The sequence below is a fragment of the Argentina silus genome (assembly GCF_951799395.1).
Source record: "Argentina silus genome assembly, chromosome: 18".
NCBI classification, from domain to species: domain Eukaryota; kingdom Metazoa; phylum Chordata; class Actinopteri; order Argentiniformes; family Argentinidae; genus Argentina; species Argentina silus.
The window spans coordinates 12,560,244-12,573,372 of record NC_139672.1 but is presented as its reverse complement, the minus strand read 5'-3'; the positions used below and the strand labels follow the sequence as shown (position 1 = coordinate 12,573,372).

The 13,129-nt window shown below is 43.4% G+C and overlaps 1 protein-coding gene across 1 annotated transcript in view; it reads right to left on the bottom strand.

Annotated features, from left to right (window-relative positions):
* Positions 1–9: 9 nt before the first annotated feature.
* Positions 10–13,129, bottom strand: part of obscnb (obscurin, cytoskeletal calmodulin and titin-interacting RhoGEF b) — a 73,931-nt gene continuing 60,811 nt past the window's right edge. The window contains exons 61-81 of the mRNA XM_083690667.1: positions 12,267–12,485; positions 11,714–11,747; positions 11,539–11,591; positions 11,232–11,333; positions 10,163–10,219; positions 8,901–9,049; positions 8,342–8,542; positions 8,129–8,205; positions 7,679–7,849; positions 7,125–7,284; positions 6,699–6,812; positions 6,140–6,304; positions 5,531–5,689; positions 5,199–5,376; positions 4,741–4,854; positions 4,354–4,521; positions 4,021–4,123; positions 3,467–3,596; positions 2,937–3,027; positions 2,710–2,752; positions 10–2,151 (exon numbers count right to left, since the gene is read on the bottom strand). Coding sequence (XP_083546793.1) covers positions 960–2,151; positions 2,710–2,752; positions 2,937–3,027; positions 3,467–3,596; positions 4,021–4,123; positions 4,354–4,521; positions 4,741–4,854; positions 5,199–5,376; positions 5,531–5,689; positions 6,140–6,304; positions 6,699–6,812; positions 7,125–7,284; positions 7,679–7,849; positions 8,129–8,205; positions 8,342–8,542; positions 8,901–9,049; positions 10,163–10,219; positions 11,232–11,333; positions 11,539–11,591; positions 11,714–11,747; positions 12,267–12,485 — 3,680 coding nt within the window. The 3' untranslated portion in view covers positions 10–959. The remainder of the gene's footprint in view (positions 2,152–2,709; positions 2,753–2,936; positions 3,028–3,466; positions 3,597–4,020; positions 4,124–4,353; positions 4,522–4,740; positions 4,855–5,198; positions 5,377–5,530; positions 5,690–6,139; positions 6,305–6,698; positions 6,813–7,124; positions 7,285–7,678; positions 7,850–8,128; positions 8,206–8,341; positions 8,543–8,900; positions 9,050–10,162; positions 10,220–11,231; positions 11,334–11,538; positions 11,592–11,713; positions 11,748–12,266; positions 12,486–13,129) is intronic.

Sequence of the window (13,129 nt, the reverse complement as noted above, 5' to 3'; positions counted from 1 at the left end):
TGTGCAGGCAGTCAAACAAGACATTTCAAAACAGAAAAAGAAAAAAATAGCACTAATCTTTGAGAAGCATTAATTAACTTTTGAAAACAAGATATAATCTCATCAAAGTTCATAATATCAGTGTCACAAATTACTCACACCTAACTACATAACTGTGCTCTCACCTGAACCTTAACATTACACGAGACAAGATTGTTATTGAATAAATGATCTGAATCTGGGGAAAAAACACTCAATCAGCTTTTTGCTGATGCATACCATGCTGTCACTTCTCTAAACATTTTCCACAAATACTTTCAAATTGTCTGCGGTCATTAGACTTTCCATTGCTCTGGATGATCAGACACATCTCAAGAGCAAGGAGTAGGCTTTCTATAAAACACATTTCTCTGTGCAAATTGAAATATCCAAGCTCTATGTTTTCGGGTGTATATATTCCCTATATAATACGAGACTTGTATTACACACCATGCCACACCACAAGTGACATACACAACACCATCTGTCAACTGGTGGTTAAACAGATGGACGTTGAACTTTAAAATGGTGTCAGTCCATGATGCAACACTGCATATAACGATTGAATTGTTTTGTCTTTTTCTGTACATCATATTTTTAGTAATGCAAGAACTTGAAGCTTGCGTACAATGGCTTTCGGAAATCATTTAAACGACATATTCCAACCCCTTTTTGATGTTTTGTCTTTTGATAAAATACTTTGTCTGACCAGAACCATTGACTTTCTGACAGGAAAAAGACTAACAGAGAGGAGAGGCATACAGTATCACCTTTCAGATCAGTTGCTTCTAAATGGAATGATTTGCCATTTGTAGTAAATGAAAGGTTAGAATATGCTTTGTAACATTTAAGTAGAAATGTTCCCGTTTAAGACTAAAAAGGGCTAACGTACCAAACAACTTCCGCTCTCTTCCACTCGCTCCTACCAGCTATTTTCACGGTTATTGGTTTTGATATGGGTTCTTCTTGGTAATTTGAAGAGTGACCGGCTTGCCCACCGATGTGTAGCCGCAGGTCTGCGCCGAGACCTTGGTCTTGTAGCTCTGTTGCCCCCCCTCGACTCGCTGCACCTCGGAGCAGTACGAGGGCTTGACTTCTAGCTTGGCATGGCTCTCTGAGGAAGTGCTAGCGCCCCCTTCTGGGTGTACAAACGCACCTGCTCGGCTCACTTGGATGGGGACCTCCCTCTCCCTCCTGGACTGGGCTCCGCTCGAATGGTAGGGGGCGGCTGGGTGGAAAAGGCTGCTAGAGAGGTGCTCCCGGAAACGGCTAAAGAAGCCGGAGCGCTGTCTTGGCGCCGCCGCCGCCGCCACAGGCCGGCCCACGTTGAGGAGCACCGGCTGGCCCACACTGGACCCCCCGATCTCCCTCTGGAGCACGGAGATCTCGCAGGGCTTTTCAGCGGGGGAGGGACGGGCGTCACAGGACCCGTACGTCTCCCCCTCCCCTGGGACGTAGTCCTCCAGGTCCTCCAAGGTGAGCATGCGTCCTCCTTGGATCAAGATCTTCGGCTCTAGCTTCTGGAGCGGGTCCTCGATGATGTCGTCGTCATCGGGTTCTGTGACGATGGCCACTTGCTCCTGGAGCAAGGTCTCGTCCTCTTCATCCAAGTGGTCGTCGGCTGTTAGAACAGAGGGGACCTCGCAGGCTTCTCCGCCGAATCCAGGGACCGCCTCAGACTCTGCCATGTTACCCTCGTTGTCGTCCCAGGACAGGGGCTGGCCTTCCCCCTGCAGCTCGGCCTGGGACTCGACTTGCTTCACCAGCTTGTTGTTGGAGTTGTTTGCATTGGGGTTCTCTGGGGGGGACCTCCTGGGCCTGGCTGCAAAGGAGGGGGTATGCACTCGATCCGACCCCGCTGGAGAGGCGCCCCTCCTCCTGGGCAGCTTGGGTGACTTGTTGACCTTGTACTCAATGATCTCCTCCACCTCCACCCACCTCTGCCTCGCTTCAGCACCCTGGGGTTCTGTGACGTAGAGGGTGGGGATGGTGGTCTTCCGGGGCTGGGGCGTCAGCCTCCTCTGCCTATCTGGGGTGGAGGTCTCTGAGCGGTAGGCCACCGTGGAGGACAGGCCTGGGGACTGACGGTGCTTCATACGGGCGTTCTTCACCACTGTGGTTATGGTCTCTTCTCTGGGAGTGGGACAAGAGCATAGCACATGAGTGAGAGATGGTATGTCACACTGCTGGATGGCATGCTGTTTTCACACTGTTGGCTGTAACACAAGGTGTTAGTGTGTGTGCACACAGCAAAGTGTTACAGAGTATTGTTTATCATACAACCATTTTCATGGTTGGTACATGCGCTAAGGACAATGTGTTGGCCCAAATCAAGGTATGAAACTGATACAAGCAGGTAATGCGGTTTAACCTATTTGTGCATGTATTACTTTAAAAAGAGGAATTAAAAGAAAGTATGTCAACAATTTTGGGCATTGGCTTTTTCTCCTTGGCCTTTTCTACAATCTCTAATTCACATGCTGTAGTTAACATTGTTTGGTGTTATCTTTTCGTTTGAGCTCCTTGCACTCAGGGTTTAAATACTACATGGCCAGGCCATGGGGAGGCCAGAGAGGGGAAACACATACACACGCATACACACGCACACACACGCACACACACGCACACACACACACACACACACACACACACACACGCTTCTTCTAGCCTGCATTATCACCTCACACTTACATGATGATGGTTTTCTTTGGTATTTTAGTCTCTTGCTCAGTGACTACAAGGAAAGCAAGATGGCAGTTCATGTAGTTAACGAGAAATTACTTGCTAAATGCTAAAACAAATGACTACAAACAGCATGTAAAATGTCTTCTTTTGAATTGTGATTCATGGAAAAAAAAAAAAAAGGACATTCTGGAAATAATGGACATAATGTGTGAATGGTAATATTCCTACTGTACCTTCGATGGTAATGACCTGCTCTCCTGGTCGAGCCACAGCAGAGAGACACAGATCCGCAGCACATCTAGAACTGCCCAGTCGGTTGGACAACTGGGAAGGGCAGAGAATATAGTAGGTTATTAACAAATGGTTTGTTTCACCAGCATGTCATTTGCAATATCTCAACAAAACATTCATTATTATCATATTCATTAAAACGCAGTGATGCTTACAAGCTTCCTTTTTTGGTCTAACATTTATCTAGGAGATGATTTATCTCTTCAGAAGATAGGTATAAACATGTAACTGTCATGTCATTCAAAATTAATGAGTCACAAACATTTTCACTCTCATTTCACCTTTACAACGATCACTTGAGCAATACGCTTGTGTTCTAAAGTGATTCAGGTAAAATGCCTTCCTGAGTGTGCATTGCAGTGACACATGACTGTGTACCCTCGTTGACTGTGTACCCTAGTTGACTGTGTACCCTCGTTGGCTGTGTACCCTCGTTGACTGTGTACCCTAGCTGAGGGATGGTGAATTGTACCTCACACTCGTAGTGTCCCAGGTCTCTCTCCGTAGGGCCTTTGATAACCAGCACCAGGACTCCACTGCGGGCCTCACTGTAGGTCTGGTACTTCTCCTGGTCAGTCAGCAGCCGGCCCTCCTTGAACCACCTGACCCAGGGCAAGTAAGGAACACAGTCAGAGGAACCACCTGACCCAGGGCAAGTAAGGAACACAGTCATAGGAACCACCTGACCCAGGGCAAGTAAGCCCCACCCCCTATGGACTTGTGGGTATCTGAGAGGACGAACATCAGCATGCATCATGCCTATCAGAGGGCAAGGTTTAACATATTGCTGATACATAGTCCTTTCAGATCTCCACAATTGCATTGGGTGTAGAGGCTTAGAAGTCAATTTGGGATTTGATGGTACTCAAAAACAACAAAGGTGGTATTCTAAAGGGTCAAAGGTATTTAGTATTGTGTCAATGTTTAAGGACGCTATGGATGCTATTTGAGAACAAGGAGTAAAACAAAAGTTGAGAACAGTAGTTGAAGAAGGTAAGTGATGTGAGACGTAGGGCTGCTGTGTACCTGATCTTGGGGCTTGGGGCACTCTGGATGATGCAAGAGAACTGAGTATCCTCACCAGCGACCAAGGTAGCATTCCTTATCTTGTTCACAAAACGAGGAGGCACTGTAGGACACATACGATTACCTGTCAATACAATCTACCTTCCTTATGAGAGTAATTCATCCCTGATGATTTTGATTCTTACGACCCATCGATTTGTCCAAGCAAGTAGTACATTGATCATTATGAGCAGTTAACTCATACTGTACTATACATACATGATTCTCATAAGAGGAGTGCACTGTATTCACAACTTGTGAATCCTACCACCCTTACCACCCCATGTGACTGACCTTGAACAGTGACCTTGCCCAGAGTGCTGGCATTGCCGGCTGTGCTGGTGGCGAAGCACATGTACTGGCCAGAGTCGTCCGCTGTCATGTTGTCCAGGATGAGGGTGCAGGAACCGTCAGGGTCCTCGATAATGATGTGATGAGGGTTTGCCTCTACCGATCGCCCATCTGTGTTTAAAAGAGAAAACAACATGAAAGGCACAATCTGGGGATTTGACATGAGCAGTGGATGGGAGCACTTCTTGGGTGAGAGACAAAAGAAGTTAGAAGGTGCTCTTTGGAGGGGCTGCAGTGATCCCCCTATTTTAGGAAAATAGAAAAAAAATCTTAAAAACATTTACATTGGAAACAAATATGGTGGAATGTTGCTTCTGCTGTGATACTTGCCTTTATACCAAGTCACAAGAGGCTTGGGGACTCCAGTCACCTTGCAGGCCAGTTTGACGGTCTGGCCCAGCTCAGCTGTGCAGTCGGCCAGAAGCTCTTCAAAGAAAGGGGGGCCTGGGTAGACAAGAGAATGGGAAGATTCACATTTCAGTGTGACAGTTTCCCGGGTTGGGAGGAACTACTACAACTATTCTATTACCAGAACTACTGTATCCTAGTCATCATAAACAACAAATCAACAGACAAATCAAATCATACACAGTTTATAATAGGGGTTATGGGAATATTTTCAGGTTAAATTGTGATTGAATAAACAGTATTTTCCAGTACATAATATTCCTATATTATCCACGTGTGTGGGATTAAATTCTGTGTGTGTGTGTGTGTGTGTGTGTGTGTGTGTGTGTGTGTGTGTGTGTGTGTGTGTGTGTGTGTGTGTGTGTTAGCGACACACTCACTCCAGGCAGGCATGATGTAACGCTGCTGCAGGTCCCTCAGGTCTCGCAGCCAGGAGTTCTTAATGACGACGGTGCGAGCCTGCAGAGTGTACTTCCTCACCGAGTCCTCCCGCTCGTGCCAGATCTCAAACGCACGGTCGTCACCCTCCACCGTCTCGTTCACGTCAATGTTGTTCAGCTGGGAAATCAAACTCAGTTAACTTTAGCTGTCCTTAAAAGGCAGGATGTTAAAACACTAATGATAACATTTTGTAAAATGTGGGTAAACACTACTCACCATTAAAGGTGTGTAAATGGAATTCACACACTTCTATACCCCTTACTATTCTTACCTTCATCATGTTCTTAAAGACGTAGGCCTGGGTGTCTGTGTTGCTGTCTCTTTTGGGTTTGCAGATGATGACATAGTTTTTGAAGAGGAACGCATGTCGATGGTGACCTCTGGATGATGTCCTGACCCCAGGAGCCCCCTCCCACACTGTGAAGGGTCCCTGTTACCAAAAACAAAGCACACTCCATCAAATACTAAAACTACCACAGAGGGCTAGTTTCCCGGACCCTTTTTTTTAATTTTATTTTTTAGACCCCCAGGTCCATGTAAACCACCAGTGCAGTAGAAGCTCTCTGACAATCAGTCAAATGTATGTTTATATATTGTATGCAGTATTTATATATTTTTACAAAAACAGTTTTGTCCCAAAGTGCTTAACAACATACACAATAGCCCAACCGTACACAATGACTCTCCTATTACCATTAAAAATAACTCATGAATAAGCCATGATAAATGTATACATGCTTCATTCATTATGCTAATTCCTAATGTTTGTACACTATTAACACACAGTTTATTCATGCATATTCATTAACGTTATTATAATATTAGTTATTACAATATAATATACCAACATCATCATGATAACCCTTGGATGGTGAGATACCTGTCTGATAGGCTCCCCCAGCATCTCCAGAGTGGCGGGGTAGTTCTCTATCATAGAGACATGGTGGGTGTTCTCTGAACGCTGAGGGAGAGATGACACCATGGCGTAGGCCTCCTCCAGCAGGCAGCAGTTCTGCCCATTCCTGGCCTTGTTCCTGATCAACTCCTAATTCATACAAAATTGGCACAATTTTCAGATTTCAGTGATCACATCCAAAAGAAATACACAGTAATTGAAACTCATATGGCATACTCTGTGTGGTAAAAAAAAGGGTAGAACCTTATTTTACAGTACCGGTGTATTTATCCAAAGTACTCACAAGGCAATTATGGAGCAACAATCGTACTTCTAGGAATTAAACACACTTGGTCACTAACTATCTACAAGTGGTGCTTGTTATAATGAATCTCAAAAAAAAAACTAAGTAATTATTGTGTAATTAATCACTATTTTACAATGTAACTACTACGTAAAAGCCTGACATTACTGTACTATAAAATGCAACTGTAAAAAGACTCCAAGATAGAGTACACTTAATGTTAAAATGTTCAACTCTCACCTTGAGCAAGGCCTTGTACTTCTGGATTCTCTCCAGTGGCCTCTGTAGGTAAGCATTGATGCTCAGTCCAGGGTTTGCAGGGTCTGCATTTGCCTGCTCTTTGTCAGTGTACTCCTATGACAAAGAGATAAGTCACAGGTTTCACATGTACACAACAATAGTGGAACAAGGCTTCACTAAGCCCTTATACAGCACAAAAACATGATTGTATTATGACCATTCCTGTTAGCAGTGGTCAGGGTTCATACGGGAGAGATCTGGGTCAGCTACATACATCAAACAAAAGTATTTGAGGTGTGCTTCATTTAGCTTGAGGTTTTTTTTTTTCTTTTACTATTGCAGTGGTTTCATTGTAGGCCTACCAACAAAAAACTAAACTAATATTTGACCTACTGTAAGTATTTGACCAATGGGTAGTTGCCTTACTTTGAAGAACTGGTGGACATTCTTGTCGCTGATAGTAGCCTCTGCCTGAGCGTGACCTACGAGGTACTGGAGGTATTTCTCAAAGCCCTCTGTGTTTCTCAGGAAGCGCATGGCTACGTCATCATCTGTGTCACACTCACTCAGCTTTGGGAGCATGGACCTGGAAAACACAGTACCGGGGTGAATTAATTCCCCCAAAAATAATACGGAAAAATAAGATCATTATGCATCAAAATCCCCAAAATGAATTATAATTATGTTATGAAAACAAGCTCTTTAGAAGGGGACATTGTTGTAATAGGGGTTGGATTGGTGTGTCTGTTAAGGTGTTTTTGACATTTTCTGAATAAATGACAAAAACAAAGCTATATGACAAACTAAAACATGTCTCCAAAATGTGTTCTGGTTAAGCAAAATACAAACCTAAAGAATGTATGGGAGAATCAACTATAGCCAAGATAAGCGTAAAATCATACTAGGTTTTATTTTGTGTGTGGACTACCGCTTTAATAGCTTAACAGGCTAATACAAAAGAAGCAGTCAGATGCACCCACTCGCTATGGAAGGCCTTGATCTCAGCGATGTTCCGGAATATTGCCTCCTTCTGGCTGGTGATATCAGCTGGAGCATCAGGGCTCTCCACGTGCTGGAGGTGGTGGGAGGTGAAGAAGGCCATCTCCTTGACAAAGTCTGCTTCACTACTGATCATGTCCTGGATCAGTTGACTGAGAAGGGCAGAGCATGATGGTTAGGGTCTGTCACTCATTGTTTTACCAGACATTAAGCCTAGTCTTGGACTAAATAACACTTTCAATGGAAAATCATAGGAACTCATAGGAACAATGGGAAACAGTGTTTGTGTTAACCATTCCTGGGTGTAATATATCAAATACTGGATATTTGGAATAGTCCCAAACAAACCCCATGCCAAATCGAGTACACCTCTAATACTTTTGAGCCTATGACCATGTATTTGATCCAGTTCGGGTCTTAACAGTGCTCACCAGAGCCTCCTCTTGTACTCTCCCTCTGAGACCTCTTCTCCACCTGCCTCTGGGAGGTCACCAGCATCAGCAGACAGCTGAAACACAACCAACCGTTCATGATGAGGGGAATGACTTTACAACCCAGTTAGGTCATTAGAATTAGCAGCAAACAAAGATTGGTGGAGGAGTTACAATGAAGACTATGTCAGTGGCTTTGCTGTTGAGAAACACCTTCAGTTTCTTGTCCAGGTAGGCAGGGGAGACCCAGCCTTGGCGCGACGGGGTGGTTTTGGTGGGTTTGGTCCGGACTAGCCATTTCAGTGGATGGTTTGAGTCCAGAACTTCAACATACTGGCCCTCTTTCAGAGAAATTGTTTCTTTGCTGGCAGTAATGGGATTGTAGTCAGCCGTTGCCACGTAGATGTCAAACATCTGAAAGCGAAGAGAGTCAAACGCATGACGAAAAATAGTTTGTGTATCTGACATGCAAAAGTGTGCAGACAATGGAACAGTGATTCGCCAGTCACTATAACACGATTGTTGTATTTTAAATCATTTTGTTGAATTGATAGCATTAAAATGGAATTGACCCCAACATGCAATTAAAGAGACACATTTTGATCCAGTGATATATATTTGCGCATTGACCTTAATCCACAATTTGAGCTAAAGTATTTTGCCACAAGTCCACAATAAAGGCAACAGTGTGGATCTCTGGTTAGGATTCTTCCCTGATAAGATAGGACTGAAGCATTGATAATTAAAGAACAAGGACTGAGGAGTGTCTTACCTCTCCCCTGGCGTCACCCTCGTCTGACTCTGAGGAGGAGTCTGCGATGAGGGAGGGGGGGCGGGAGCGGCCGTGATGGGGGGTGGCTGAGGGAGTCTTGGTCTCGTCGTCACTGTCCACCCCAGGAACCCCAGGAACCCGCAGCGAGGCTGGAGCAGCGAGGGGGAGGGTCAGGGTTCAGAGGGAGATAAGAGTGCATACAACACATACACACGCGCACACTCAACAAACGTACACACTCGACAAATATACGCACACGTACGTACGCACGCACACACACACACACACACACACAAACATACACACACACACACACACACATATTCACAGAAAGGGGGAAGTGAAACATCCACAGTCCACCTCAAATGCGTAGCAACCCTTGACACTAGGTGATGATAGTTCATATATTTTCCACTTTGTTGTTATTACTGTATCTCTTAAAGTCGGCATAGTTAATCAAGATTACTCATGAAGGTTAGATAAGCTACACATTAGTGCCGCTAACAATTTTGCAACTGCACAACAGTCATTACATTATGATTACAAGGGTGTTTACACTATTGTGATCTAGTTAGTATTCTCGAGGCATGCATACGAAAGATACTGTACAAATAACGTGTGGTCTTAGGTCTATCCATACATGTCTGAGTGTAGGCATGTATTCCAGCTGTATGTCAAAGCCATTTAAATCATACGCACAGGTAATTTGTCGTTACCTGCCTTGACGAGACAGAAAATAATCACTCTAAAAATGCATCAAATTGATATCATGGAGCATAGAAAATAAAGAAAGTGAGAGATGTTGACGGTGTATATATTCTGCATCATATAGACATGGCACAATGATGGAGACAGCTTTGCCCACCACTTTATAATTGAATCCTGCCTGCTTTGTTTCAGAATGTTTACAGTAAGTGTATTCAATTGTAAAATGTGTCATCTTAGACAAAATATGCCAGTACTTTGTTTCCACAAGTCATCACCTCAGGTGATAGCAAAGATAGCCTAATTTTCGTGCAACATGGACATACTAAATGTCATTGTCTAATCTAACCACTGTAGTGGCATGCTAAGAACTCCTTTTCAAGATATCAATCCAACAAACAAATAGGAGAGGATGCTGAGGAGGCCATAGCAAGATGACTTCACAAGAAACCAAAGCTTCAAAATCAGTCAAAATCAACAGATACAAAGCAACACTGTCTTGTGGAAAGAATGTACGGCTTTAGTGAGAGTCTGGTGGATGTACTGTGGATACATACTGGATGCTTTGGGCCATGATTTCATCCACTGGAGCACTTGATGGTTCTGTAAACTGTCTGAATAACAAATTAATGATTTGTATGAGGAACGTGAGTGAATGGATGGATGGATGGGGTGAAGGATGAAATGAAGGAGTGGCTGAGGGAGTGATGGGAGTCCATTACCCATCTGTCCGAAGGGGAAGGAGAAGTTGTAGGAATCCACACATTGCTCAAAAAACACACTTTTGAACACAAGTATTAGTAAGAGCAAAGGAACAAAAGCATTCCTAACAGGGTTGGGCTCAGTTCCATTTTAAAGTCAATCCGTTTTTGAGAGTGAACTGAAATTCCAATTCAAGAATTGAAAAGCTGCCTGAATCGCTCGATTACAGACACGGAATTTGAACAAATCCCCAAACCCTGTTCGTCAAACATATACAAAACAATCATGAGCAGCGAAGGCAATGTGCATGACAAGTTCTTTGAGCTGTTCATTTATAAAGCCTGCGTAAAGCCCTATTAGCAACTGACATAGCCATTCATGACAGCTTGTGTAGTAGCATAGCGTATGCAGCAGTCACAACGGCTGACTTGTTAGCTAGCCATTAGCTAACTGCATGTGTGACGACAGCGTCAACTCATTTGTCATAACATGACGTAAACTGCGATGAATTGTTATGACAGATAGCTTATAGTGTTTATGACAGCATTACGAAGACAATGAATGTTATGCCATTAAAAAATACTACACAAACTATTTTGTATCACCAGATATACTGGTGATAGACGCAAATTAATCTGATTATTTTGTCTACAGTAAAAGCACACACACACAAACTATCCAATACATCAAGACATATTCCACCAATGTATACCTCAATATGCATAATTATAAAAAGATAAACACCTGGAGTTGCTTCTATCTACTTCATAAGTAACCAGTAGCAAATAATAACATATTTTAGGGACACATTATAACGTTCATCAACTTATCTGAATAATGTGTGGAATATTTGAATAGAAAATCTTTCAGAGCTATTCTTTTTGGAGCATTGATGGAACAGTCTGTGACACATTTTTCTCTAACCTTGATTGAACTTGGCAGACACCATCTCTGTGATCTGGGAGGTGAGCTTCATCAAGAACTCCTCTGTACCAGCTTCACTTAGGAAAGGTACTCTACCCTCCCCTAGCAATGAGGAAATAAACTCTGTTAAAATGGAGAAAACAGCAGTCCTGTGTCAAACACATACAGTATATTTGAGGTGTGATGGATTGAGCTTGGAGTTTGCACTTTATCTAAGTAATTGAGTAATTAAGTAATCTAAGTATCTGAAAAAAGGGCAGTGGTCTCAATTAACCTAAAACTGCTGTTTATTACTTTCCACCCTCACCTTTTCCTCTGCTGCCCTCCTCCTCTGGAGGGCTGATAGTAATCCCCAAAACCCTGAATAAAACAGGAAAGCATCATAATTACTCACTGAGCACATACAGTATACATACAAAATTATGGATGAGGTTATGCAGGATGATTCGCTGTATAAATCTGTATCTCCAATGATAACTCACTCTGGGATTTTGGTCTCCTCCTTTGGTTGTGGCACTATGACAGAAAATAGACAACACGTCAGGAATTGGAAAATAAGAAGTGCTTTGGGGGGTCCCAACATAAACCTTAATGTTATCCTTCATTTATGAAAGCATTTACACCCTTTAAGGGAGGGAGACCTCTTTGTTGTGGTTTGAATCCCAGATTACCCCTTTAAAGGGCCTGTGTGGATACTTCAGAATTAATTTATAAGCAAATATCATGGTATATGCCATTTAAAGTGTGACCTGTTTTGGATCACATCACATACATTTTCACATGAGTGTTTTCTGGTCTCAATAGGTATGCATTTTACTGACCCGGCGTCACAATTCTCCATCCTTTTTCCTGAAGTGTACACTTGTCCACTACCCTACACAGATTAAAAAGCATATGTATGGTGTAAGCATGGGCTGTTACACCAATCCTATACTTGTATATCTGTTTAGGGGAGTGGACAAGTGCACACTTCAGGGGAAAGGGTGGAGAATTGGGACGCTGGGTCTGTAAAATGCATATTTCCCCATTCCTCACCATCTTCCACCTCCAGGTGGGCGGTGCAGATGGACTGGCCCGCCCTGTTGGTGGCGATGCAGGTGTAGGTGCCCTTGTACTCTGCGCCCACGTCCATCAGAATGAGGCTGTGCTGGCGCCCAGAGCTGGCCACCTTGTAGCCCTTGGTGTCTGGCTTGATCCACAGCACGTCCGTGGCAGACTCCTCTTTCAGCCAGGAGACCTGGGGTGTGGGAGAACCTGGGAGAGGAGAGAGAAAGATACTGACACTTGAGTCTTGAGTATGTGAGTGTACAGTGCCGTGAAAAAGTATTCGCCCACTGCACAATTTTCAAATGTTGTTACTTCAGAGCCTGAAATTGAAATACATCAAACTGGGATTTTTTCCCCACTGAGTCGACACTTTCAAAGTGAAAGAAAATTTCCCAAAAATGTAATTCATTTAAAAGAAATGACAAACAGAGAAGACCTGTGTGAGAGCCCTTGCTATGACTCTCCTAAAAGTAGCTCAAATGCAAACATTTCTTCAACAATTTAGTCAATATGTTGAATTGACTCCATTGAGTGCAATGATAAGAGTTACAACTTTTATGTATAACCTTGTCTTTGCAAGGTCCCTATTGGAATAGGAATCAATTACACACTCTTTTGATCGGATTGCCACTACAAACTGAACAAACGGGGAGGGAACAACACTGCTCAGGAATGCTGAGGCCTGGGGGGTTAAATGGCTGAGAGGAAAAAGCAGTCGATGGGACAACATCATTCCAGTCACTCTACAAAATTGGTCTATATTACCTCATGAAGAAAAAAAAATATCTATTTCAAATCCACTGTGTTTGCAACAATGAAGTCAAGTGATCCTGCAGTAAAGTGTCTGGAAA